This window comes from Limanda limanda, chromosome 11, assembly GCF_963576545.1.
Source record: "Limanda limanda chromosome 11, fLimLim1.1, whole genome shotgun sequence".
Taxonomy (NCBI): domain Eukaryota; kingdom Metazoa; phylum Chordata; class Actinopteri; order Pleuronectiformes; family Pleuronectidae; genus Limanda; species Limanda limanda.
In genome coordinates, this window is record NC_083646.1 from 15,656,665 (window position 1) to 15,684,626 (window position 27,962).

The 27,962-nt window shown below is 43.1% G+C and overlaps 4 protein-coding genes across 7 annotated transcripts; 3 read left to right on the plus strand and 1 right to left on the minus strand.

Annotated features, from left to right (window-relative positions):
- Positions 1 to 6: 6 nt before the first annotated feature.
- LOC133013471 (trypsin-3) lies at positions 7 to 1,513 on the minus strand. Its single transcript, XM_061080424.1, has 5 exons — positions 1,461 to 1,513; positions 1,149 to 1,308; positions 795 to 1,048; positions 567 to 703; positions 7 to 469 (listed from the first exon to the last, which is right to left on the minus strand). The coding sequence occupies exons 1-5, from the start codon at positions 1,498 to 1,500 to the stop codon at positions 320 to 322; spliced, it is 741 nt and encodes a 246-aa protein (XP_060936407.1). The 5' UTR covers positions 1,501 to 1,513; the 3' UTR covers positions 7 to 319.
- Positions 1,514 to 6,176: 4,663 nt separating this feature from the next.
- si:ch211-261d7.3 (uncharacterized) lies at positions 6,177 to 9,764 on the plus strand. Its single transcript, XM_061081413.1, has 4 exons — positions 6,177 to 6,256; positions 6,527 to 7,234; positions 7,535 to 7,960; positions 8,062 to 9,764. The coding sequence occupies exons 2-4, from the start codon at positions 6,979 to 6,981 to the stop codon at positions 8,898 to 8,900; spliced, it is 1,521 nt and encodes a 506-aa protein (XP_060937396.1). The 5' UTR covers positions 6,177 to 6,256; positions 6,527 to 6,978; the 3' UTR covers positions 8,901 to 9,764.
- A 363-nt stretch (positions 9,765 to 10,127) lies between these two features.
- Positions 10,128 to 13,715, plus strand: zgc:66448 (uncharacterized protein LOC327401 homolog). Its single transcript, XM_061081830.1, has 3 exons — positions 10,128 to 10,511; positions 10,791 to 13,577; positions 13,690 to 13,715. The coding sequence occupies exons 1-3, from the start codon at positions 10,130 to 10,132 to the stop codon at positions 13,713 to 13,715; spliced, it is 3,195 nt and encodes a 1,064-aa protein (XP_060937813.1). The 5' UTR covers positions 10,128 to 10,129.
- A 3,019-nt stretch (positions 13,716 to 16,734) lies between these two features.
- si:ch211-261d7.6 (gastrula zinc finger protein xFG20-1) lies at positions 16,735 to 26,928 on the plus strand. Of its 4 annotated transcripts, none has more exons than XM_061081780.1 (3): positions 16,735 to 16,757; positions 16,886 to 17,096; positions 18,905 to 24,146. In XM_061081780.1, exons 2-3 carry the CDS (start codon positions 16,973 to 16,975, stop codon positions 23,278 to 23,280), a joined length of 4,500 nt encoding a protein of 1,499 aa, XP_060937763.1. In that variant the 5' UTR covers positions 16,735 to 16,757; positions 16,886 to 16,972; the 3' UTR covers positions 23,281 to 24,146. The 4 variants fall into 4 exon arrangements, with proteins under 4 accessions (XP_060937763.1, XP_060937765.1, XP_060937766.1 ...); XM_061081782.1 differs by lacking the exon at positions 16,735 to 16,757 and adding an exon at positions 25,072 to 26,928 and having other exon boundaries at positions 16,766 to 17,096; positions 18,905 to 20,494; XM_061081783.1 differs by lacking the exons at positions 16,735 to 16,757; positions 18,905 to 24,146 and adding an exon at positions 25,072 to 26,928 and having other exon boundaries at positions 16,766 to 17,096.
- Positions 26,929 to 27,962: the final 1,034 nt, after the last annotated feature.

Genomic DNA, 27,962 nt, shown 5'->3' on the forward strand with positions numbered 1-27,962 from the left:
CATCACTGGTGTTATTTCACTGCAGAACTTTATAGGAAGCACACGTGGATACTTAATGAAAACATTTCACTGCAGAATATTTAGCTGCATCAAAGTCTGTGTGTTCAAACACTGGAAGTTGTTTATGCTTAGTGACCTGTTGCTTTTTAAACATTCTATACGTCATAATTAAAAAAACAGTTGAAAATTCAAGCAAGGGTGTTTTTTATATATTTTTTCATTACACATCACTTCAGAATGTTCACACTGTGACTCTGGCTCTGTTGGTCACATGTTATTATTAAAGCCTGTTTTCATCCGTTGTAATGCAGGACTTTGTTTAGTTGGAGGACATGGTGCTGCGGATCCAGGAGGTGTAGTTGCAGACCTTGGCGTAAACTCCAGGCTTGTTCCTCTGGGCACATCCGTAGCCCCAGGACACCACACCCTGCAGCTTACCGTTGCACACCACGGGGCCACCGGAGTCTCCCTGATAGGACACAGACAGAGAACAAGACGTGAGCAGAGGTGTCCTCAGGTTGTATACGTCCACCTGAAGAAACAGTGAAGATGACTTTAGGTGGTACCTGGCAGGAGTCCTTGCCTCCCTCGAGGAATCCAGCACAGAACATGTTGGAGGTGATCTGTCCAGGGTAGGAGCTCCTGCAGCTGCTGTCGCTCAGGATGGGGACATCCAGACACATCAGGCGATCAGGGTAGTTGCCTTGAATAGAAAAGCCCAGTATAAGTAAATACTCATATACCATCATGTACCTTAAACCTTTCCTGCTGTGTTTGCAGTGTGTTTGACTGACTTCCAGAGCCGCTCAGGTTGCCCCATCCAGAGACCAGACAGCGGGTGCCAGCGCTGGCACAGGTGGAGGGCAGGGCCACGGAGCCCACTTTGCTGTTCAGGGTGGCGGGCTTGCTCAGCTTGATCAGCATGATGTCATTGTCCAGGTTGCGGCTGTTGTACCTGGGATGACGGATGACCTTAGCAGAGTTGATGAACTGCTCGGTGCCCTCGTTGACAGCAATGTTGTGCTCACCAAGACGCAGCTGGACGCGGCTGACAGAGAGGCACATGGGTGAAAAAGTGTAAGTCATGTGTTGGAGAAACAGTTCTTACAGTTAAACAAGTGGTTTTGAATGTAATTGTCCACACTTACGACTTGTAGCAGTGAGCAGCAGACAGCACCCAGGTGCTGGAGATCAGGGAGCCTCCACAGAAGTGGTAGCCAGAGCTCAGAGAGACCTGGTAGGGCAATGCGTTCTTTCTGCACTCGTAGCCTCCAACAATCTTGTCATCCTCATCAATGGGAGCAGCATCTGACAATAGAATAACAGAGTTCAGGTTTTCCACAACAGCAATTTTCAAAGAAATCTCACAGTGAATACCCATCAGTCCCACTCTGTCACAAAGTGGTTAAATCTCCTTTAAAAGGTAATTTAAAAAGTACGACTTCAGTCTTCATACTCACATGCTGCAGCGCACAGAGCCAGAAGAATGAAAGTCTTCATGATGGAGTCAGTTTGAGCCTCGGTGTCAGCTCAGCTCCACTGCAGCAGCTTTTATACCCACTCTGTCCCTCTGATATCACGTTGGCCAAGGACACATATTTTCTATTTTTATCAACCTGTATGAAATAACATCTGGAGGACGAGCTCCAGCATATTGACATTGTGTGCTGTAGTCCCACAGCCAGTCACATACACAAAACAAAACAAACACATTCTAACTTGCAAATGTACAAAAATCTCCTCCAACCCATATCATTACTAAATATATCAATACTGTAGGTGTGAAAAATTTTGTTCCATATTTTATGTAGATACAATAGCTGCCCTAAGATTTGTTTTGTGGATTTTTTGTAATGTATCCTGTTTTTAATCATTAGATGTATCCTAAAGTAAAGTCTTTAGTATCCTCCTCAGTCACATTAGTGAAGTGAAGCACACACATGTGTATCTCTAGGCCAAATTCGTTGGAAATATCCAAAGTATGATGAACAGTATTTATATCTTTTATATCCAACGTGACTGAGATCTCCTTAATTGTTACTTACATATTTTAGCTGCTTTGAGCAACATGCAGTCAGTTTTTTACCTTTTTATATAAATTAAGGATTTTTCAATAATCATTCACTTAAAATCCCTCCAATGCCACAATTGTTTTTGTGGAACCCATAAATATTTGTCAAATACTGAATACTGCTTTTTCCACATGTTATCTGTGGATGTGCAGAAACAATGCTTTCAACTTTAATTCATTAGTTTAAATTTTCATTTTATCTCTAATATTGTCGAAAGGTATTTTATATTATGACACTTGTATTTATTTTTTACATATATGCTTATATATTTATACATATTCATGCAGGCGTCTGGCCGATTTATGCTTTGTTTATCAATCAATCAAGTTTTATTTGTATAGCCCACATTCACAAATAACAATTCGTCTCATGGGGCTTTAACATTGTGTGACATCCTCTGTCCTTAACCCTCAACAAGAGTAAGGAAAAACTACTAAAAACCCTTTTCACAGGTAAAAATATGTAGAAACCTCAGAGAGAGCCACATGTGAGGGATCCCTCTCTCAGGACGGACAGAAGTGCAATAGATGTCAGGTGTAAGAAAACATCATCAGGATTTTTAGCAGCATCCATTAGGCTAAACATTTTTCAATACTATGTGTCAGGCAGTCCCGCTGCAATCACAGTCTCTGGCCAGCAGCAAGACCACGATCCAGCATCAGGATGGGATCCACTATAATCCACAGTCATTGTCCACCACCGCCAGTTAGAATCCATTATCAGCTGCCGCCTCGGTCGTGGTCCCTCATCATCCGATGCCAACGCGACAAAGGATCCTCCATTACAACGACGATCAGCTGGCACGATACAGAATCCACCGAACTGGATCCACCATTGCGACCTCCGACACGCGATCCACAATCATAATCCATGGTGCGGCCACAGCTGTGGCCCTGCATCCCCGGGCGCTAAGGCACAGAAACTCCGGGAAAAGGGGTCAAGTTAGTAACATGTACTGATCAGATAAGAATTATCTTGATGTGATAAATATGGAGAAAAGGAAGGAGAAGCAGGAAAGAGAAGCTCCGTGTGTCTTGTGTCATAAATTCCCTGTGCGTCTTAGCATCATCAGGGGTTTTTGCCATTTAATCAAATTTGGAACATCGCACAAATTAGCTCTAACTATAAGCTTTATAAAAAAGGAAGGTTTTGAGTCTACTTTTAAACGAACAGAGCGTGTCTGCCTCCCTAACTGAAAGTTAGAGATTATTCCACAGCAGTGGGGCTTGATGGCTAAAAGCTCTGGCTCCTACTCTACTTTTAGAGACTTTAGGGACAACAAGTAAACCTGAGTTCTGGGATCGGAGTGCTCTAGTAGGTTGATATGGAACTAACATCTCTTTAAGGTAAAGAGGTGCCATATCATTAAGGGCCTTGAAGGTGAGGAGGAGAATTTTAAATTCTATTCTAGATTTAACAGGAAGCCAGTGTAGCGATGCTAATACTGGAGAAATGTGCTCTCTTTTCTTAGTTCTCGTCAGGACACGTGCTGCGGCATTTTGGACCAGCTGCAGAGTCTTTAACGACTTGCTGCTGGAGCCTGATAATAATGAATTACAATAGTCCAGTCTCGATGTAACAAAGGCGTGGACTAGTTTTTCTGCATCTTTTTGCGAAAGGACATGTCTGATTTTTGAGATATTACGCAAGTGGAAAAACGCGGTCCTAGAAATTACTTTTAAGTGACTATTAAAGGACAAATCAGGATCGAAGATCACTCCCAAGTTCCTGACTGTGTCATTGGAAGCAAGGGCAATGTCATCTAGCGCAGCTATATCATTAGATAATGTATCTCTAAGGTGTTTAGGGCCGAGTATTATAACCTCTGTTTTATCTGAGTTTAATAAGAGAAAATTGCGGGTCATCCAGGTTTTTATGTCCTTGAGACATGCTCGAAGTTTAGTTAATTGATTACTTTGATCAGGTTTTATTGACAAATATAACTGGGTGTCATCCGCATAACAGTGAAAATTTACCGAGTGTGTCCTGATAATGTTTCCTAGTGGAAGCATATATAATGAGAATAAAATTGGGCCGAGCACAGACCCCTGTTTATTCCTAATAGAAGATTGCGATGTGTCTTCTTTCCCTTCCTGCTGATTCTCTTCATTGGGAACTATTTGGAAGGACTGACATAGAGTGAGGTTCATGTAAATCATTTGTTTTATTGTAAAAGCTGTTTCAATTACACAGGATTCAGTAACTTTAGTTGGAGGACATGTTGCTGCGATTCCAGGCGTTGTAGTTGCACGCCTTGGTGTAGACTCCAGGCTTGTTCTTCTGGGCACAGCCGTAGCCCCAGGACATCACACCCTGCAGCTGACCGTCTCTCAGGGGCCAGAGTCTCCCTGACAGGACACACACAGAGAACAAGACGTGAGCAGAGGTGTCCTCAGTTTTGATACCTCCACCTGAAGAAACAGTGAAGATGACTTTTTAATCTTGTCATCCTCATCAATGGGAGCAGCAACTTCCAGGAGTATGAATTACTTCTTGATTATTATTATAATTATTATATTCTATAACTAAAGAGGTTAAACACAACAGTAGGAGATGCAGTGTGTGAATATACAGCACTCCTCAGCTTTTTTTTATCCTCTATCTCTCAAGGTCTCCATGCACTGAGCGCTGCGATTAAACATTATCCAACCTGGGAAACAGCAATCTGGTGAACACGTGTTGTGTACGCTAACCTTTAAATAACTACCTGTGCATTACATACTGAAGAGAGATACTGAGAAGGGGAAGCAGACAAAAATAACTTGTTGAGTTTAAGTGTATATTTGAAGTGGAATTAGACTTTAACAAGTATGTACTTCTGAGGACAATATGCCACAATGCAAATTTAGCCTTTAAGCTACTGCTTTTTAGATTATTGTCGCAAACTCAATAAGATCTTAATCTTGGCTAACTTCCTGATCATTTCAGTAAAATGATGTGGATTATAAAGGGAAATTCACTCAAAATACTGAGACAGATATTTTTATGCATCATTAATACATTTTATTGTAAATTCGCCATATTCAGCTGATCAGCTTTGACTGTCTCGGTGAACTGGAATGAACTTATCTGAGGTGAACAGTGTTAGTCAGATCCTTTCTTTGAGTTTACAGCTCCATATCTTTTTCTTCTTTGTTGATGTACGTATTTAGTGTAGTGTCAGTGTCTCCTTTAGACCCTACACAGAACAGAGCAAATACACAGGCGGAGGACTAGTGGCAGAAACTTGGACTATGGGCAGAAAAGGTCTCTGGTTCGACTCCACGGAGAAACGACAAAAAGACGAACCTGGATGGATCTGTCCAAAAAAATCCAAGTAGATTCTCCCTACCCTGTCTAGTGCCCCTGAGCAAGGCACCTAACTCCCCCAACATCTGCTCCCCGGGCGCCGTATATGGCTGCCCACTGCTCTGTGTTTCCTGCACCAGATGGGTTAAAAGCAGAGGTTAAATTTCCCTACAATTGCATGAGTGTGCTTGTGCATGTCTGTGCATGTGTTTGGGACAAATAAATGTATCTTAATCTTAATGGAGATAACAATAAATAAAATGAATAATAGCTAATAGCTCTTATAATTCTAAGGATTCAATAAAGTTGTTTTCTTCTCAAGATTCAAGAGTTTATTATCAAATGCACAACAATAACATTAAGCAGTCGCTGGCAATGAAATGCTTGAGTCACAGGCTCTCTTCTAGCAATGCTCAAGTAATTACAACCATAAAATAGAAATAGTTTAAAATAGAATAAAATAGAATATCAAAAATTTTAAATAGAAAATTAAATATATATAAATATATATATATTTATATATAGCTGAAGAAAAAAAACAATAGTGCAATTATGTGCAATAGTGCAAATATGCCACGGTGCTGGCTGGTTTGGCTCCATGTACATCAGGGGTCTGTACAACAATAAAGAATGTTTTAAGAAACACTGTGAATACAGGCTGTGTTTTCATCCGTTCATACTTACAGATGAAAATAAACCGCTTCATTTCAGACCACAAACACACATGAAGTCCATTTGTTCAACATGTCCGACCTTCTGATTGGTCCCGAGCGCGGCCCCCCTCGGTGACGTCATCAGTAAGCGCCGCTGGTGGGTTTGTGTATCGGCTGCTGGGCGAACAGCTGCTCCGCCTGTGTGTTGCTGTTGTGTTTTCGCCCATGTGCTGTAATCACGAGGTAAGAGACACACAGCCGTGTCCGCTTCCCCTTCGGCCGCACACAGCTGACACCGACACCTCACATAGAGCCGAGGCTAACAGCTAGCAGCTAACAGCTAGCTCCAGTGCAAGATCAGCACCTGATGTTATGCGGAATGCGCAGCCGTTGCGGACGTGGTGCAGACGAAAATGCGCATCGATGCGACAGAGTCGAGAAGCAATGCGACCGCGGCTGTGTGACGATGCGACGCGCTTGTAAGCAGTGTTGTGTTGTGTTGTTGCCTTTCAGCTCTGGAGGCGATGCTCTGCCTGGATGAGGCTTCTCACTGTCAAGCAGCCGCTCGGGGAGATGTAGCTCGCCAGCCCCCCCCAGGTGCTTTTAAAAGTCGGTGTGCAGATGTTTACAGTTGCACATCAGCATTCACGAAGATGACTGGAATGGATTGAAGTGGCTGCAGCTTGCCAGAGGTCTCGCTGCTCCAGTCATACACCACATGACTGCACCCCCCTCTGAGCTGCAGCCATGACTCCATTCACATGAAGAAAAGTTTTTAAAAACATTAACAGATACTTTTGCTCATCATAAGCAGTCACGTCCCATAACAGTTTGATGCTGTACACTGTAGAGCCATGTCTCCAGGAGCAGGCTCGGTCAGACCCTGAACTGGTGTGGATGGGGAGGCAGCGGTCCCAATCAGAATTGGCCCACCAGTCAGTTCTGCTGTAAATCAGGTCTGACCCATGACTGAGTACTACGAGGAGGGGGGGCTGCTGTACGAGCAATCACCTCCCATGCACATAAAAGTGGAGTCTCCAGAGGGACCCTTTGGAGGGGGGGGCTCGGAGAACGGCTTCCCCAGGGAGGATGAGGACTCGGAGGGCAGCTGTGACCAGAGCAATGGATTGCCGGGGGGGCTCCCGTTCAACGTGGTAGTGGTGCATCCCAACATCATGGCACCTGGCATGTCCTCAGACGACCTCTTGTCCATCGAGCAAAGTAAGCACTGAATTGGATTCAGAATATTATGGGAAACCAGCATCAGCCATTCACCTTGTTTATTTTTTGGATGTGGATGCAAATGAGAATAGTGTGTATAATATAAACACTTTATTAAACCGAGGTGTGCAGAAGACCCACTATAATCCCTTAAGGAAGACTATGAGATAAATCTATTTTATCTAAGTGGTCCATGGCTTGTCAAATGTAGTTGTAATTTCTCTTCCACACGTGGTATATTTAGCCTCACCTTGTATTTTCCTCTCCCTTTGGGCTGTCTTGTTGCCTCTCTATCTACAGACAGGGCTATGTCAGCTGCACTGGCTGCTGGTGGCTCTGGGAAAAGAAAGAGTCGTTTCAGTGGAGCAGAGCTGGAGGTGCTGGTGTCAGAAGTCACCCGGTGTGAGGGAGAGCTCTTTGGTCCTGCGGGGCGGCTCCGGCGGCGGGAGCGAGAGCGCATCTGGGCAGGAATCCTGGAGAGAGTCAACGCTGTATCCAGAGTCCCGCGTACTCTCCGTGAGGTGAAGAAACGCTGGGATGATTTAAAGAGGCGGAATGGTGGCAGGCTGGCAGATGCCCGGCACCGAACCTGTTACTTGCCATCCAGCAGAGGGGCCTCCATGCTTGGACGTGCTTCGCAGCAAAGCTCCAGACTTCAGCAAGCCAGACAAAAGCAAAACACCCGACCAAAGCCCAGTTTTCCATGTTTCCCGGACTCAGATACAGGTAAAAATAAGTTTTCTAATTAATTATTTCAATGGCTTAGTAGAGTCTTAAGATGAAACTAATATCCACTCTGCTTCTGTCCAATGAAATGTTTTTTTCAGGTGTAGGAATGGAAGGATCAGAGAGAGATGGTTTAGAAAAAGACGAGGACAATCAAGAACGTGAGCGAGACATGGGAGAGCCTGAATGTGATGCAGAAGAGAACAGCATGGAGGAAAAATTGGGATTAGGACTGGGTCTAGGCATTGGGCCCCCCCCTCCATCCGAACGATGGCTGCCTCCTTCCCCGCTCTACAGTGCTCCTTTCCTCAATGGCAGCCCTCAACCCAGTAGTCCTCAGCCATCGCTTGGAGCCCAGCAGGGTCCTCTTGAAGCCCCTCCACGCACCTCCTGGCTGGAAGATGAGCTGCGAGGATTAGGGGAAGCAGCAATACAACTGGGAAATAGGGTTGAAAAGAGTCTGCAGGATTTTGGGGAAGGTTTCAGACAGGACATGAGAACACTTGTTGCTTCACAGGAGGCATTAACAGACAGTCTACAACAAAACAATGTCCTCTTACAAAGGCTGCTAGGAGTGCTTGAGGCCCAGCAACAACCACAGCAACATCGGGTTCAACAAGTGCATCAAACACAAACATCGCAACAGCACTTACAGGCACAGCCAGCTCTGCAGCAGCTGGAACCTATAGAACCACAACAACAGCAGCAGCGTGTTGAAACACTACAGCAGTCACATGAACAACCACAAACACAAATACAGCAGCAACCGCAGGTCACCCAGCATCCAAATAATCAGTCCGCCTCAGTGGTGGCACCTGCTCCATCGTCCCCTGACACACGTGGCACTTTTCCTTCTGATCCACCCACAAACACAAGCGCAAGTGTGCAGAGGCCGCGGCGAGGAAGAGCTGCCGATCACAGACGCAGGAGACGACGTTGAGAACAAAGTTCTTAATAATTCAAAGTGCACATTAAGCTTATTTGGAATTTCAAAATGTGACGAGAAGGTATGCTCTTTTTCTACTGACAGTATTTCTGTGAAAATGAACTGAGTTGTTTGGAGTTTTACTGCCTGCTCCAGACCAGTTATTCATCATGCACTTTTGTCTGTGAAGGACTAAAACAGAAAATGTATTTACATACAAGATAATGGTATGGCCTTAACATTATCTTGGTTCCTCTTACATATGAACATGTGCTGAAAGACTTCTGTGGAGTGACAGCCTCACTTGTGACTTTCAATATTCTGACAACATAATGTAGGTGCTGTTTAATATGCATGTCCCTGTACATGATTTGCAGAAGTGCTGCAAAGCTCATGTAGTCTTACTGGTTCAGTACTGTCTCAACTCTCCTGATACACTAACTGCATTGTCATAAAGTACTTGTAATCTGCAGTTGTTACCATATATTGTAGTTATACAGCTGTTGTAATGACCTGATTATATATGCTTGTGCTTTTTTAACAGTTTCATGATACAAACTTTTCCAGCTTTGGCTGGACAATAAAGTTAGAATGTGTTCTGTTCAGTGTGTTCTGAGATGCAAAAACTACCTTAAAAAATGAACGATTGGCTGATAAGACAAAACCCATCAGACGTCAAACCTCCCAGTAGGCTTCAGACTAACCTTCATATGTTTCTAGTGGACTTTAAAAGCATACACATGTATGTAGGGGCTATTTATTATTATAACCTTGCATGCAGTATGATGGATGTGTTTCTAGATTGTTGCTAACAGCATATGGCCATCTACATAGTTTTGCACAAGCTATATTTGATAGATAGCAAATGCTCTGATGAAATGTAACTCAAATTTAATAAAAGTCAGAAACTGACTGCAAATAAATCAACACCTGACTTGTGGATTTGTCAGTGATCATGTAAAAAAAGTTATTGTTAGTGGTTGGGCTGAAAAGTTTAGGTATGTTTGATTCATTCATTTGAGGAAGGTGTTTGGTGTGTTAAACATCAAAATCACAGCAGGAGCAGGAAAGGAAACAATCCCTTTATGTGTCCAATTATATTTTCTGAAATAATGAACCGCAGACAACTGTCAGTAGAGAACGTCTTATTTTGAAAATCTCGACCGGAAGTCTGTCTCCTTGTTCGGCTGGTTAGCATCTAGCATGATCTGTGTGCTCTGGACGAGGGGGTGCATGGGTGAAACATGGCCGCCGCAGACCCGTCGGAGTCTCCCACACGACAGAAACACCCTGCGGAGGATGTGGAGACGTGTGCGGAGAGGAGCCTGAAGCAGAGAGACGAACCCACCCGGAGCGGAAGCACCGAGAGCCGCCACGATGAGCGGGGAGTCGCTGCGGGCGAGGACCGCGGCGGTGTCGCCAGCCATTCGGGGGTTAGTGTCTCGTCCGGTGCTGGAGCAGACAACACGACATGTAATTCACCAGAGGACCAGAGGACGGCCGGGAAAATGGCCGAGGTGGCGGGGAGCAAGCAGCGGGCTTTCGACTGGTCAGAAGACGAGGACGGAGAGGAGGAGGAGGAGGAAGAGGAGGCGCGATCACACAAGGAGGAAGATGATAAGAGTGGTAAGCTAACGTTCATAATGTATTTTACTATTAGCTTTAGCTTTCCGGCTAACCTGGGATGTAGCCCTCATTCAAGGTTCATTACACCCTGTCTACTCTGCTAACGTTACTTACCATAACAAACCCGAGCTAGCACTAGGATCCTGCAGTGTTATCTGTGCTTATGGGGGATACATGTGTTAGCTGCACGCACTTTGTTTCGTTATCAACATTGAGATTCATGCATATGTTTGTTATTAGTTATTACTATTATGATGAGTCTTTTTTTCCCTCTTCCAGACCCCAGTAATGTTACAGAGAGGGCTGATAAGGTGCAGCAGGATGCACATGTTGATGGTACTGTAGCCGCTGATCCGAAGGAGGTGCCTGAGGAGGAGAACCCACAGAGCAGCACAGATATGGTGCCTGAGGAGCAGGGGAGCACAGAGAAGGTTCCTGAGGAGCAGAACTCACAGACGAGCACAGAGAAGGAAGTGCCTGTGGTGCAGAACTCTGAGACGAGCACAGAGAAGGAAGTGCCTGTGGTGCAGAACTCTGAGAGGAGCCCAGAGAAGGAAGTGCCTGAGGAGCAGTTAGGAGACGCAGACGGGACGGAGGACGCGGTTGAAGACGAGGAGGAGGCAGACCGAGGGGAGGACGCTGATCTGGCAGCCAAGCCGAAAAAGTGCCGTCTGGTGTGTAAGGAGTGCGGCATGAGGTTTAACCGCCGCGAGACTTTCAACCTTCACCGCCACTTTCATGCGCACGCGGACGAGCTCACGCCCCTCACCTGCAAAGAATGCGGCCTTACCTTTCAGCACCGCAGCGGCCTCATCAAACACAAGAATGAACACAAAGAGAAGGAGGAGGAACTTGTCACTCCAAAGAAGGAGGTGCAAACGAAGGAGGAGGTAAGTGTTCAATGTGCAGAATGTCGAAGGATCTTCTCCACAGTGGATAAGCTGAGGGACCACAGCTGCATCAATACAGTCGAATATCCTTACCACTGCCCCCTGTGCCGCCAAGATTTCCAGTATAGGATGTCTATCACAAAGCACATGAAGATCCACTCCCAGGAGAGCATTTTTACGTGCCAGGAGTGCAATAAGAGCTTTCCAAACACCACCGACCTGCGCTATCATCAGCGATGTCACACCGCCCTCAAGCCCTATGAATGCCCAGAGTGCGGCTTGGTTTTCAAACACTACTCTGTCATGGAAGACCACCGTCGCAAGCACACGGACAGCGCACGCTCTCACCTGTGCACCATCTGTGGCAAGACCTTCAAGTATAGCAGCCTCCTCCATCAGCATCAGTATCTCCACACGGGCCAGAAGCCCTTCCGCTGCCCTGAATGTGGTAAAACATTTGCCTTCGCCCAGAACATGAAGGCACACTGCCGCCAGCACAGACTGCGTGAAACCAGCTCCCCCATGGAGCAGCCCTGCAAGCCGATGCCAGTGCCAGTACAGGAGGAAGTTAAGGGCCTAGGAAAAGAGAATTCCGACCAGAGTGAGGAAACAAAACGCACATTCAGATGCCCTCTTTGTTCCGAGGCCTACAGCTCACCAGCTAACCTAAGAGCCCACATGCTCATTCACGAGGCCGAGTATGAAACGCTGGACAGAATACCCAAACCCCCAAAGGACATCAACAAGCACTGGGAAAAAGGACACGCATGTCCACACTGCCCCTGTGTTTATCGTGATGAATCCAGTTTAAAGATACACCTGCTAAGTGTCCACAAGTTGGTAGCATATTTAAAAAAGAAGTCCGCACCTCCAAGAAATCAAGTGTATCTGCAAAGAAGTGATAATGTGAAGGTGAAATGGAGAAGCGATGGCATAGGTATTGAGACACACAAATGTTCTGAGTGTGGAAAAACCTTTCGCCATCGCTCAGTGTTAGAACTGCATATGCGCATACATTCCAAGGACAAGCCTTACCAGTGCAAAGAATGTGGCAAAAGCTTCAGATTCAGTAGCTACTTGCAGCAGCATGTTATCATTCATACTGGCCAAAAGCCATACAAATGCCCCGACTGTGGGAAGGACTTTGCCTTCCTGCAGAACATGAGAACCCATCAAAAGCTGCATCAGGAGAAACCATTCCGCTGCACCAACTGCCGCAAAGGCTACAGCGACGAGACCCAGCTGCAGCAGCATATGCTGTCGCACAATGGTGACAAACCTCACAAGTGTCACATGTGTGATAAGAGCTTTGGGTTGGCCTATCTCCTCCGTGATCACATGAACACACACACAGGAGAGAGACCTCATCAATGCGACGAGTGTCACAAAACCTTCTCCTGGTTTAGTAGCCTGCTAGTTCACCAGAAAATTCACACTCGCAAGCGCCAAGGTTTCAGCCAGTATAATTCTCTGGCGATGAGTGCTAGGATGAGAGGAAGGGGTAGCAGGGGGAGGAGAGGGGGGAGGTTCATGTTGGGCTGGTCCAGACCGTTAGGAGGCTCAGGGATGCTTAATTCTCAGCCAACTAAATTTCCAGATTCTGCACTAAGTGGCCCTGAGTTGCACAGCAGGGCAGAGCAGCAACAGTCTTCCATGGTCTCGTGGAACATTGATTTACCAACCAGGCAGATGAAGGATCCCTGGACGTTCGAGCTGCAACCTCAGCCGGTGCAGTGGACGGTGGACGGTGGAGAAGTCATGCCTGTCCCATCGTCACAGCAGCAACATGCAGCTCCACGGCAAGCGCAGATTGAAATCCCGCTGCAGGCAGGTCTGCAGCAGAGGAGTCCAGGCTGGGCCGACAGCCCTCTGATAACTCATGCAGGCCCGGCATCGGCTCCGAGCTTAGAGTCGTCACAAGTGAAAGAGAGCACAGCTTCTTTTGTCAGGTCCCACCTGGCATCTGTGCCAAAAAAATCCATTCCATTAGCAGTGAGTGAGGTGGAGCAGCACAGGCAGCCCATACCTATTACATGGAGCATGGCACCCATGTCCACAGTGGTAGCTTCCACAAGCTCCCTGCAAAATGATTTTTCTATTCCCTCCTACATCGATGGGGCGGCTCTGTGGAGCATCAGACCCTCTGCAAATTCACCAAGCATTCCAAATCAGCTTGGTCAAGAGGTAATTTGGAGAGCCACACAACAAATGTCTTCCACACTTTCTAAAAAAGAGGACAATAGAGTGTGGGATATGAGTAATCTTCAAGTAATACCGTCAACTGTTAGCCAGCCAGCGCGGGCCTCAGGCTTAGCAGGTGCATCCGCTCAAAAAGACCTAAGCAGAGCGGTGCCAATTTCAACTCCTGTTTCTCTTGCAGTAGGTAGCACTTTGTGGAACATAAAAACAGCACCAGGAATTCCAAAGACTATAAATTCCACTGAGAAATTAGTAAATCAAGATTTCCAGCTGCAGCCGAAGCAGGTGTCATCTGGCTGGACCAATTTACAAAGTCAGACAGCGACACAGCAGCTTCCCATCTCCATTCAATACGACCCACATCGTTTTGGCCAGGGGATCGGGACTTCAGTATGGGGCTTCCAAAGTAATGCTGTGGGTCCCCAAACGCTGATCACTGGGCAACTCAAACCAGGGAAGGGACCAGAGCTACAGCAACAACCAATTGTAACAGGCACTCAAATAATCATTAATCAGCCTTCGCCTTTTTTCTCCCAGTCACTTGCTCCCCTCCCTCCTCTTGCTTTGCCTGGGCCCCACCCTTCTCACTCTATCGCAGTTGGTGCGCTTCCAAGACCTCCACACCCAAATATCTTTTTCACATCCCAGGCAATTATGAGCGAGAGGCCCCACATCCCACAGACCCTGCCCCTACCTCAAGTCACCCCTCGGACAGAACCTCACAAACGACTTCTCCAGTGCATGATATGTGGGTGCTCTCTCCCTCGAGAGCAGGACTTACAAATGCATTACTTGCAACATGCACAAGGAGAGATCTGACATTTTTACATTAGCAAGACTTGGTAGTTTTTTTTATATATAAGCATATATATATATATATAATTTGTAATCAATGGAACCTCATTTATTTGACCCTCAGTTGTGCCGTTTTACAAGTAAGTGGATGGGCATTAGAGACAACAACGATATCGTCCGACACTTGATGCACCTTTTTATATTCTGTAGTTCAGCTTCACATTAGGCTGTTTGAAACAGAGGGTGTATACATGTGTCATTAAATCTGTTTTGCTTTTCTTTTATGAGTTATTCAAATATTTCCATGGTTTGAATAACTTCTGAGCGATGGAGATGAATGAGGTTCTGTGATCTACATTTCATTCATTGCCAATGACAGTTAGATTTAGATAATATTAGTACTTTTTTATAGTTCCGCTCATACGTCCTGAACCATTTGAACTGTGTTTCTTCATGTACAGTTTACTGTGTGCCTTTTATGAGTACAGTCTGCATGTCTGCTGTCTTGGTATTCTAGGCCTAGTTTGTGCGTAAGGTAGACTCAACAATGTGACCTCACTCCCAAAACAGAGAGTTAATCTTTGAAGATACTGCAAAGAAACTCAAGTTTTTGCTCTTGGGGCGGAGCAGTGCCGGGGTAATGGGAGTTGTTGTGCTCACATGTGTGAATATACAACGAAAAGCTGACAATACAGTATAATCCTGAGAGGAAGCACTTGTATTCACAGGGCCGCTGACTGGATCCAAGTATCTTGTAAAGTTCTCATTGTGATAATTTGGTCACAGAAAAAGTATCTGAAAAAAACCTCAATTGTGATGGTTACACTTAAGGTCATTTCACAGTGAGAATTTGCTGTAAATTCAAGTTTAATTATTAAAAGTAATTATTGCAAAGAGGGAGAAACATCTGTCAGTCCACAATTGTGTCTGGTGAATTCCGTAATAAATTAGATTTGGATTTATGTGATGTTTTGTCATTAATACTGTTTTACAGTGGCAAGACAACAAATTCAGGGTCTGAGATGGATGTTTTGCTGTAATCGATGCAAAGTCAACTGAAACGTGATAATTGGATTTAACACTGATGCTGGTTGACAGTGTTTAGCACCTTACCAGAATTACTATTTCAAATTGGAATGTAAAAAACGTTTCTCTTGAGTCCACTCTTGAGTACAATTCAATGTATGATTTGTGAATACTGAACTTCATTACACCCCCGTAGATTTAGATCAGTACAGTATCCCATCTCCATTATCAAACTCGGTATTTGAGTAGCTCTGGTTGCACTATAAGTGACTGAAAATCTTCATTACTACTGTAAAATAAACACAAGGTCCATTTGTAAAGAAAAAATAACTTTCTGTGCGTTTTCACATTCAGCGTCTTAACATATAAAACATGTGCCCTTCTACCTCTATCCACTGTTTTGGCATGGAAAGAAATAGAAATTTCCCATGATGTCTACATATTAAATAAAACTTTCCTTTGATATTATAATTTTGTGTTGAGCAGTGCTTGTTAATCAAATCTGAAACATGGTTTAACATTTATAAAACAAATCATCATTCTGGCTGACAAACTTTGGATGCTGTTCATATACATATATATATGTGATTTACTTTCACATTTAATTTCTGGGATGATTTTTTAATTTAACAGGTTTTTGGCCATGTTGTTGTTGCCATCTCATGTGCATCGCCTATTGTAGAATTTAAGGAGGTTCTTGTTGATGCTGTGTATTAGTGAGCTGTTGTCAGGGGCTCCCTCTCAGCTCGGGTCTCCAGGTAATTACCTGCTTTTACCTTTTCTGTTGCAGTAGATTTAGATCTATTCTTTATTTGAACAAAAGATAGTGTACATAAATCAACATTCATCCAAATATAAATGCACCTGAATAAGCTGAAAGACTAATTTCCATCGACTTCCCCATTCACAGATGGTAATAGGCATCCTGCAGTTATTTACAAAAGAAAAAAATGTGAAGCTAACTTTCAGAGTGCATTTAAAAAGCTTATTTACCTGTGAAATAGTGGAAAACAATCATAAAGTATTGTGAAAAATATTTAAGCTGTTGCCTATTTATAAATGCGAGTAAATCGCCTTTAATATTTTGCTTTTAGAATAAGTGAGAATTTTAAATAATCCCATAACTATGTTTAACTATATTGTATTATGTAAACTGAATCGGAATGACTTTTGCATTTACATCTGTTTACAAGCTGAAACAGTTTTACGTTCAGAAAAGGAGTCACTGCAGGTCCACAGCTACGCCATCTGGGGAGCCAGAGCAGAGGAAGAACAACATCAACAGAGAAGAAGAAGAACTCACTTCCGGCGGTAGAAGCAGCGCCGCACTGTGCAGGTGTGAATGCTACATAGTTAGCCACCTTGTTTATTATCACTCGTCTGAGAGAAAACAGTCCAATATCCCGCTGCTGTTAGATGTCAATGAGCTACATTATCTCACACACAGTTTCCATTCATTTCTAGTCATTCTTTGCGTCAGTGAGGGAACCTGAAGCCGCAGTGGCGCTGTTCGGTCAACGAGCTAGAGGAAGCTAGCGCCACCGAGCCAAGATGGAGGGTGCTGCTGCTTCTGTTGAGACCACCACAGAGGAGGAAGCTGGAAACAATCCGCCCGATGGACACCGAGCGTCGGAAAACGATGTCCAACCCCCGACTGAGGACACAGCAGCTGACAGTAAGTATGCAGCAGCTAAGTTTGTTAGCATCGCCAAGCTAAGGCATCGCCATCCCCAACACCAAGTCAGCACACGAACATGAAATTATATTAAATGTCGATAAATAACTACATTTATTTTAACTGCACCTGCAAATGATTAAGCACAGGGTTGCATGAACTTGCTCTAATCTATATTCGTGTAAGGTTGACATAGCTTCGTTTGTTTTTTAATATTAGCAATGCTAACCGTCAAACCAAAGTTACCACGTGGAAATGAATAGCCTGCAAATTGTGTTTCTTTTAATTAAGCATGTTTGCATTAAGTATGATGTTAAGGATGTTGAAATATAACATTCTTAAGTATTTACTGATGGGAAACAAAATGCTACAACTGAATTCTTATTGATCAGCAAGTGACCAGGCCAGGACCAGTAAACCATTCAGATTAAAGCACACGTGTAATTATGGTATTTTATTAGCTTCAAACCAGTTAGGGAATCTGCTTTTATTTGCAATACGTCGACATTTTTAATCTGATGAGCTAAATGCTCATGCACATTATGTCAGTTTGTGTAGTTTTAGTTGTATGGACAGGCAGTGACACATTTAAATGAAAACCTGAATTATTTAATCGAGAAACAAATGCCTCCGCTTGGGCAACGAGAGGTCACTGAATGATTTGAGTAAAGCAATGATGCGAGGGATGTGCTGGCGCCTCTGCGGTGGACATATCTCAACCTATCCGAACACTTATGGGAGATGCTAAAACATCAAATGACGGAATATATTTTATAATTAAATGTTGTTGCCTCCTCCAGCAGAGCTCCAAAGCATAGAGGCAATGCTAAGGCACATTGAAGCTGTTCTTGCAGCTCACTGTGGGACAAGGTCTCCATGTGTTAGTTTTTACCCTAACCCCTCTGTATGCTGGCAATACGTTCAGTCTATGGCATCATTTAACTCCCACTATGCCTTCCTTTGCTTCGTCAGTATTAGTCAGCAAACAAACAAGCTAGATTTGAAAACATTGAATCTACTGCTTCTAATGTAATGTGATACTGAATAACAGAAACATAATTAAAATGTATTCAAAATGTAGTGACACTGTATCCATGCTCTGTTAAACAATGCACTTGTAGCAATGGTGGAATCAGCAAATATATATGCATCTGTTTTTCCTTGAGCAAAAATAAATATTTACTGACATTGAGAGTACAATTTCCAGATTTGTGGCACCTATTTATTTTTTTGTCCACCAACTTATTTGCTGTTTTTAACTTTGTGCCCTCAGTTAAAGCTAAAAGTCTATTTAACTAGTTTTTTGGGGGGTAAGGTCAGCGTGTAGTGTGCTTCTGTGCACATTTCATTCAGATGTATCTGCAAAGTGAGCAGTTATGTCACGCTGCTCTGGCCTTTTTAAAAATAGAGCTGAGATTTTCCATAAAACTTTAATTGTGAAAGTAGTATTAGGTTCAAGTCAGTTTATTTCATTACCACCCCAATCTCTTGCAGTGTGTATGTTGGCCTATTTTATAATGCATCACATTGCAAATGTCTTATTTAAGTTTGTTCGAAGTTCACAATAGTCTCTTGGCTCAAACACTGTATTTATCAGAACCCCTGTAATTAAATTGTTCAGGGTCAGTGTTATTTATCCATTATCATTCCTGTTATTTGGAAAACCTTTTGTTTTATTTGACTGTAAACTCAAATTCCCCTTAAAATAAAAACATTATTTGCACATGTGTTTTTGTGATTTTTCTTTTCTTTCTATCTCTGGAAACAGGAGTTGCTTTGACCTCCTATTTTCCCCTTTCTATTTCTAGGGGTGGGGGTTTTCTGCTGTCAGGATTGTGAAGAAACCTTCAGAGAGGAGCCTGCCTACTTGGAGCATCGCCAGCAGCACCTACAAGAAAACGCGTATTTAGATGACCAGTTGGATGGATTAAGCAATGGAGAAAAAGACAAAGGAGAAGCTAATTTTTGTACTTCATGTTCACTGTCATTTGTTGAACCGAGTGAATTCGACTTGCACATGGAGAAGAACCACGGACAAACCTCCCAAAAGGAGTCTGGTGTTCAGACAATATCTGGCGCAACGAAGCAACAAGCCTTTGAATGTCCAGACTGTGGGAAATGTTATACGTGGCGTGGACACTTTCTTAACCATCAGCGTACACACTTACTAGCCTCCAAATCCGTTTTTTGTGAGCTTGAAGAGTTGAAAAAGAAATTTAAGTGTGAGACTTGTGGTCGGAATTATTCCCGTGCTTCAGCTCTCGATGCACATCGTCGTTGTCATGAGGAAAAGTTAGTCAAGTCAGGAAACAGGAAGTCAGGAGATTCATTACCCAATGAGGAGTCGAAAGTTGAAGCCAAGCCTCCTAAAAATAAGGCAGACGATGCCCCTAAAAAAACTTTTCAGTGTCTTTGTGGTAAAGCATTTCCGGCTCTGTCGCGCATGAAGGCTCATCAGCGATTTAGCCGCAATAGTCTATGCTCCACAGAGGAAGTCAAGCCGAAACCAAAGAAGATCTTAGGTGAGTTTCATTGCACTAGGTGTGAAAAGACTTTCAATAGCCACGTCGCCCTCTTCAACCATCAGCGATGGCATGACAATCGATCAAAAGACTGCGCAAATAGGTTTTCATGTGAGCAATGTGGAAAAGACTTTATGTCACTGACGTTCTACTATAGGCATCAACGTTTGGCGCACAGTGACCAGGCCCCGGCAAAGTCATTCCTCCATCAAGTTTGTCAGCTACAGAAGAAGGCATTTGAATGTAAGGAATGTGGGCTAAAGTTTTCCAGGGCTTCAGCACTTCAGTCTCATCAGCTCCACCACACAGAGGTTTTTAGACAAACAGAGACGGGGATCACTATACAGACTTCTCCCCCATCTCAACATAAAGAACTGGAAAGTGAAGAAAAAGACACTGAGAACATGGAGGTAAACGTGGAATCAGAGAGGCTGCTTCCCACCAGTATTGCTGCAGAAGACTCTGAAAGAAATGAGAGTGATGAAAGAAATGAGAGTGATGAAGACATGGAGAGTTATGAGCCTGGGGACTTTAATGTTCAGGTGATCAGTGCAAGTGAATCTGAGGACGAGTCTGTTGAAGACCACAATCCCGATCTGGAGCTGCTGTGTGAATCGGATCAGGAATCAACAGATGACGGTGACCCAGAACCTTCCTCCAGTGGTCTCGTTTCCACACCGGAAATGGACTTGAAAATTGTACAGGTCGACTTGAAGCAGGCAGAGGAGCAGAGTGCACTGGTAGCGGGCATGGCCGAGAATGACCCCACAAAGAAAAGATTTAGTTGTCCAGAATGTTACCGTTGGTTTGCTAGTGCTTCATCACTGCGCGTTCACAGAATGTGGCATGGCATTCATAAAAGACGCCAACCTCAAGGTCAGTCAGCGGCAGTTTGCACATCTGACACATGCGGCCATGACGGCAGCAGCTACGCAGCACACTGCAGTCACACACAACACAAGATACAAAACACAAGCAACATTGAATTGGATCAGGGAGAAGGGTTAGAGAACACAAACCTGACTTGCAATGAGTGTGGTAAATGCTTCTCACATTTGTCTGCTTTAGTCTCTCATCAGTTAAATCATCCCAAAAGAAAACAATTCCAATGTCCAGAGTGTATGATGACTTACTTGCATGCAGCTAGCTTGTTAAACCATATGAAAAACTGCTCCACTCAAAAGAAAGAGAATACAAAGAAAGAATACAATCCAAAGAAGACTCTTCTAGGCCCAAAGATGTATCATTGCGAGCAGTGTGGGAAGGGTTTTTGGTCCTTGGGAGCTTATTCACACCACAAGCAAAATCAGACAGATTGTGCAGAATTGAGGCAAAGAAAAGGTGACGGGGGATCTTCGCGCTCTTTTAATGGCCGCCCACGCTCTAGTGTTAAGGTTGCATGTCCAGTATGTGGTAGGAAGTTTCGTCACAAGGGCATTATGGCGTTGCACATGCGAAAACATGAAAATGGAAATCATAAATGTGAACTCTGCAGCAGGTCGTTTCGTCTTTTTTCCAGCCTCCTCAGACACCAGGTTGTGCATAATGACCAGTTACTCCCACCACCTATTAAGTCTTTTCAGCATCAGGTGGAGCAGTTGAAAAAAAACACATACAGCTGTCCTGACTGTGGGAAGCTGTTTTCGAGAGCGAAAGCGCTTCAGTTCCATATGAAAAGCCACGGGTACGAGACTGGGCACTCCCAGCCGTCACCCAGATCTAACGTAAAGCTGGAAGATCTCCAGTGTCCAACATGCCTCGCACATTTCAACAGCAAGGCCTCGTTACGAGCTCATAAAAAACTTTGCATTAAAAGGGACAGTGGAGCAATTGATTGTAAGATAGAGCCCTTAGAAAATGTTTATACTCGCAAGGATAGTCTGGATGTCGGCACTCAGAAAATCTCTGATCCTGCCACATTTATTTCTGAAGTAAAGAAAGAAATGGACAGTGGAGAGCGAAAGATGGAAGATCCTATCGGAAAAACTGATCTGAAATACAAATGCAATAAATGTGACAGAAGCTTTTCTGTGGTTGGGGCTTTGAATCTTCATAAAAGAATTCATGCTGATGGTTACAGAAGGGTAGCAAAAGCTAAATTGGCCATACATGCGAAACCTAAAAAGGAAGAGGCCGGTAAAGGGCTGTTTCACTGCTCAGAATGTGGGAGGCGCTTCATGTCTAACTCTGCCCTCTGCGCCCACAAACGGTGGCACAAAGGAAAGCTATTTTCACTGTCTTTGCTCAAAGAGGATGAATTGAAGTCTGTTAGGTTAAAGGCAGAGGAGGGACCTTTTCAGTGCAACATGTGTGGCAAACAGTTTTTTAACCGCTTTGTTCTCCAGCGCCACCAAATGTTTAATCCTCTGTGTCGAACCAAATTTCAACCACAGCCCGATTCCAGTAAAAATGCAGAGAGCAGCAGCTCACTGGGAAAGTTCTCATGTCCTGAATGTAACAAGACATTTGTGCAAGGTTCGCTCCTGGCTGCCCACTATGAAAACGAGCACAGTAAATTCTGTGAGGCTGCAGATCCTGAAGGAGACGGAGTTGTCTTAGTAGACTGCGTTCCAGCACAGGTAGATGACAGTTGCAATGGGAGTGAGTTCACACCATCGACAACAAAGGGAAAAACTTACCAGTGTTCAATCTGTTCTATGACCTTTGCCAAAGCAAGAGGTCTGCATGCCCACAAAAGTCAGGCCCACTTAAAGAGAACAAAAGGCAAACATACATTTCCTTTGAGTACAAAAATGGATTCCATTGCTACGAGCAGTGAAGAAGATTCATCATCTGTAGACAACAGTACAGTAGTGAGCAGTCATTATCCTGCAAAGAAAAATAGCCCTGTTGGCCCAGAAAAGAAGATCATCATATCTGCCTCTTCACCTGTGAAATCTGTCACATGTCTGGACTGTGGGAAAGAGTGCAGATCTGCACACCATAAGAAAGAATGCATGGATGTTGAGCCTGAGTTTAAATCAGAAGTCCAGACTCCAGAATCCACCGCTGACATTTCCTCCCCACCTGGGCCTCTGTTTGAGCAATCAGTGAAATGCCTCTTCAAGTGCGATAAGTGTGGGAAAGCTTTTCAGACAGTGGAACAGCTAAGAACCCATAAAACCAAGGCAAAGAGTCGGCCTTTTTGCTGCGCTCTGTGCTGCCATGCCTTTTGGACTGAGAATCAGCTGCAGCAGCACCTCACCTGGCACGATGAAGTCCGCTGCCGTCTCCCAAACGAGGTCCGCTACAGGCTCAGCGCTGCTATCACCCCCAATCCTCTAAAAGCCAACAAGTCCCTCCCTTCTTCTACACTGAACCAACCTACGATAAACCCAGACATCCAGTCGCAAAGTAGCCATAAGTGCCAACACTGTGGGAAAGCCTTTCTTTCACCAGCTGCATTACAAAAACATGAGACTCAGCACTGTAACAGTGACTCTTATCATTGCTCCATTTGCCCCAGGACCTTCAGTGCAATACAGGACCTTATTGATCATCACCAGGAATGTATCGGGGATTACATAGGGCAGAGTGAAGCCCCCGCTGCGGTCTCATCAGGAGATACCCATGGTCTTACTTGTCTGGAATGTGGAACTACTTTTAGTCAAGAAACTGATTTGCACCAGCACTGTAGTGAACATACCTGTGGAGTGTATTAGATTAGACAAATGGAAAAGATCTGAATTGACGACACTAGATTGTAGATATTTGTTTTTCTTCAGATATAATTATTTGTTGGACCTTTAGTGTAGCTAAAGTAGATGTGTTTTCTCTATTTGTTCAGATCTTATTTGAAATTCTTTGTATTTAAAAAAGCAGCTGCTTAGGTTATTTTCTTCTCTGGATTTCTCCACTAGACTAGTATTTTAAATGTAAAAAAAAACCTCACTTACATTGCAATTGTGTTTATGTATTTTTGAGCCACCTGATGCTGAAGTTCCTAACTAGATAAATTTGAAGAAGAAAAAAAATTAAGAGATTTCTGCATGTACTTTTCTGTCTTCTTGCATTTAAGATTCACAGAAAAAAGAAAAATGCTGTTGACGCACTATTTACTGCAAATTTCTCGTACTTTGCTGCTGTCATTTCAACACCTGAGGTTTTGCTATTTGCAAATGTCAGATAAAGAAAAGAATAACATAAAAAAAATCAATGTGCAACGTTTACTTGAATCATGTTAAAGATGTTCTGATGTTGGACATTACAGCCAGTTACTGCCGTAAAACGTCATGTTCAATACAGTTTGCATTAATCGATTCATTTTTTTGCTCGTCAGTGTTTCTATTTTGTGGAAAGACTATTCATTAAACTACAGTAGTGCTTTTGTCGATGTAGGATAGTTGTTTGTTCACTGTAGCATTTGTGTCGTGGCAAAACTATTTGTATTGTACAAGAGACGTTGCTTTGCTATATTAACTTATGAAAATGTAGATGACAGTATACTCTTCGACTCCTTGTCCTGCCATTTCTGAAACTAGGAAGAAAAAGATCTCTGAAAAGTCACAAAATAAATTAATCGATATTTGTGAATTATTGACTGTGATTAATCCAGACTCAGTTTAGTCATTCTGCGTGTGTGTGGATTTATCAGTCTGGTTTGTGTTCGTCTTCTGACTCATTCATCGTAGGTGTTTATTGGTAACACGGTTTGAGTTTACTTTGTCTAGTGTGGCAGCATTAAGCTTGAAAATGAATTTAGTCATGAATTACAACCTAATCAGATAGTACAGAATACTTTTAGTGACAATTTAAAAATTAATCAATTCATCACTGAAGAACAGCAGAGCTCATCATGCCAATATGAGTTGGTGCATTAAATACAGATGTAAGTTATATTACTGCTGTAACAGTAATTTCAAACGTGTCCCTGTTCAGGCTTGATAAATCTGTAGAGTTTCTTTTCTCTTTTCTTTAAAGTAAAGTTAATGTTTAGGGGTTTGTGACTGAGCGTTGGATAAACCTTGTCCTCTAGACACAATTTTACACATGACATTTTAAACAAATTGAAAAAACAAGAGATTGATAAAGACATGGTACTACCAAACAGAAGTAGCACCATAGTGTCATATTCCAGGTTCCATATAGATAGAAGAGAATTTTCTTGGATTACAGACATGATGAGCAGTACAACATAGAAATACTTAAAACGTGCACTGCTCTGATACTGACAGCTTTTCTTGAGATAACGTTGAGACGTGAACGAAGATCAGAGCCACAACTCAGACTCAGTTTAGTTTCACCTGCTTCAACTTAACATTGGTTACTTAAGTAATCACCAGACTTTCTACCAAACTGCAGCATATCAGGCGTCACATCAAAGAATAACCTTGACACATATGATGAACCGGGTCATCTGATATTTTAGTTTGTTATAAAAGTTTGAAGTTAACATTGTTAAGATTTGTTGTCAATTATTTAAATCATCATTCTCTATTTTTCTTCTTTTGTAGACAACAAGTGCATCATTGACTGTGAGGAATGTGGATTGCAGTTTACGGACTCGGAAGTGTTCAAGACTCACCTGCACCAGCATTCCCTGGAAGATGAGGAGGAGGAGGATGAAGCTCTGAAACCAGACAACGGCAACCCTGCAGCCCAACTGCATCCTGGGAGAGAAATCAAATGTGAAAACCGAGATGAAGAAGATGAAGAGATGGATGGTGCTGACAATGGGTGCGACACAAGCAGCTCATCAACCAAAAATTCGGACTTAGCTCAAAGTGCTGAAGAGGACTTGTCGATTAACAAAGGTCGAGACGGGTACTGCTGTGATTTCTGTGGGAAGCTTTACACGTACTTGTCTTCATACAAAAAACACCTCCTGCAGCATGACAAGAAGTCGTCTTTGTCAAAACCGGCTGTCCTGACTTTGAGTAAATACGAGTGCCCACACTGCGATATGTCGTTCCACAGGAGGACACGGCTACGCAGTCATCTGAAAGTTCACGCATTACGCAAACGTTCCAAAAGAGAATCTTACAGATGTGACCAGTGTAACAGGGTCTTCCTTTGTCCAAAATTAATGCTGCGTCACATGGATATCCACAAAAAGAAACCATTTTGGTGTTTGAGTTGTGCCATCGGCTTCACAGACGAATTGTCACTAGATAAACACCTGCAGAATCACAGTCGGAGGCAACACAAGTGTGACGTTTGCCAGAGGAGGTTCGAGATGTCCTCTGAGCTCATGAATCACTCCAAAAGCCACACTGGAGCTAAGCCGCACATGTGCTCATTGTGTGGGAAGGCTTTTTCCTTCAAGCCAAACCTAATAAGACATCAAAAGGAGCACGTTTGGAGTTTCTTCGGGTCAGGTGACAGTTCTCCCGATTTCAAGAATTCTGAAATGAAGAGACCCGCTCCCAGCAGTGGCACAGGGGAGCGGGACAAAATTGCGCACCAAAATGAAACTCAGAAGCCATGTGAGGATAGTGATGAGGCTAGCTCTGAAGAGTCAGACTGCGGAGAGCCTTTACATTACTTATCTGGCACGGCTGATCCACTCGATTGGTCGAACACAGATAGTGTGCAACCACAGGAGGGACAAGAGACAAATGTGCACAGAGAGCATAAATACTGGGAATGGGAGTGTGTGGAATGTGACATGGGCTTTGATGATGTGGCAGAGCTGCATTCGCATTATGTAAAACATGCTACAGGGGAGCTGCCGTTTCCACAGTTTGATGTTTAGGGATGAAGTCTCACCGGGCCCTTTATTTTCTCACTCCTGATAATCTGACACCGGGGTAGTTATTTGCTTTTCCATACATTTAATTTGATCATTTAATAATTTGAGTTAAGACGGAACGTCTCCTGTAAAAATGTCTACTATGATTTGAATTTGTAAGCTCTAATTGTCACACACTGTCACTGTGATACTCTACGTTAACAGCAAATATCCATGGGGAGATTAACTGATTATCTACAACAACCTCAGCTGTCTGATGCTATGAAATTATGTGGCAGGTTTTCAGTGTATATTTTTGATATGTAGACTGATGAAAACTGATAAACTAAAAGCTAAACGTTGTGTTAGAGAGTTAGAACATATAAAACTGTTGTAAAGCTACCACCTTTTTCTAAAATGAAATAAATTGGAATATATATGCAGATTTTCCGCCTGTGCCTTCATATTCAGAGGTAAAACAATAGATTTTTGAGTGCTGTTCATAATAAACTGAATGTCCTAACTAACTGTCCCATTGTACTAGTGACATATTTGGGAGATGTATGATTAGATTAATTTTGAGATGAGGACATTTCCTGTTGCACCTCACAACGAATAAAAATGACTGATAGAGACAGACTGCGATGCAACGATACATTAATACTAAAAAATCAAGTGAAAAACAATAAACTATATAATAACTATAAACATTATTGCAAAGAATTGGTTATTAAAAAAAGTGAAATGAAATGGAATAGTGTACAACGTAATGGAATTAAACATACAACAATATATAAAAAGATTCTTTATTAGTCAAATTAAATTGAATTCTAATTTTAAAACATTGTTATTATATAAAGTAAACTGTTGTTTAAAAATGAAAAGAATAATAAAATAACCAAGATAATTATATCCAACAATGTTTTCGAGGGAATCGTTTTGTCACTGCCTCTTTAATAAGAAAAGAGCAGCAGAGATTTTTCCTTCATCAGTGAGTGAAGGGATGGACTCAGCCGAGCCTTTTTGGACTTTTTAAACTTTTGTGTCTTGGCCTTGAGGTCCTTGTTCTTCTGGAGTTCCGTTTAGTTATATGGATTATTATTTGAATGACTGAGTTTAACAGATTGTCTGTGTACATGTCAGTGCTTGGGCACGTTTTGTCAGTGAAGCTACCAATGGCTGTGGGTTGGGTAAGATGGTTTGCTCATCATTGGCTGGGAGTCAGAGGTTTTTGTCCTCAGGTAAGTGTGAGTGGGAGAAGGTGTGTAAGGACCGGAGCTAGAGAGAGGCAACCGGTTTATGTTTTATCCGGTTAGGGTCTATAGTACCTGTGTACGGTCACAAATAAACCTGTAAGCGAGGAGAACTGAAGTTTAGTGTCTTTACCGCGGGAAGATACTGTATAATTACCATTATCATTATTATTAGGGCCCGAGCACTGACAGGCACTGAGTCTATTGAAATTGTAAGGATTATTTAAAAAAAATTTCATGCAAATTAATTGTTTTTTTGAGGGCTTAAACATGCTCAAAAATTTGAAAAATTTGAAAATTAGAATAAGTTTGTAACTTTGTATTGTTATTATGATCATTAGTTGTAATATTATTATTATTATTATTATAAAGAGTAGTATAGTTTCAGTCGAGCACAAAATCCCATTTAGGACTGACCTGG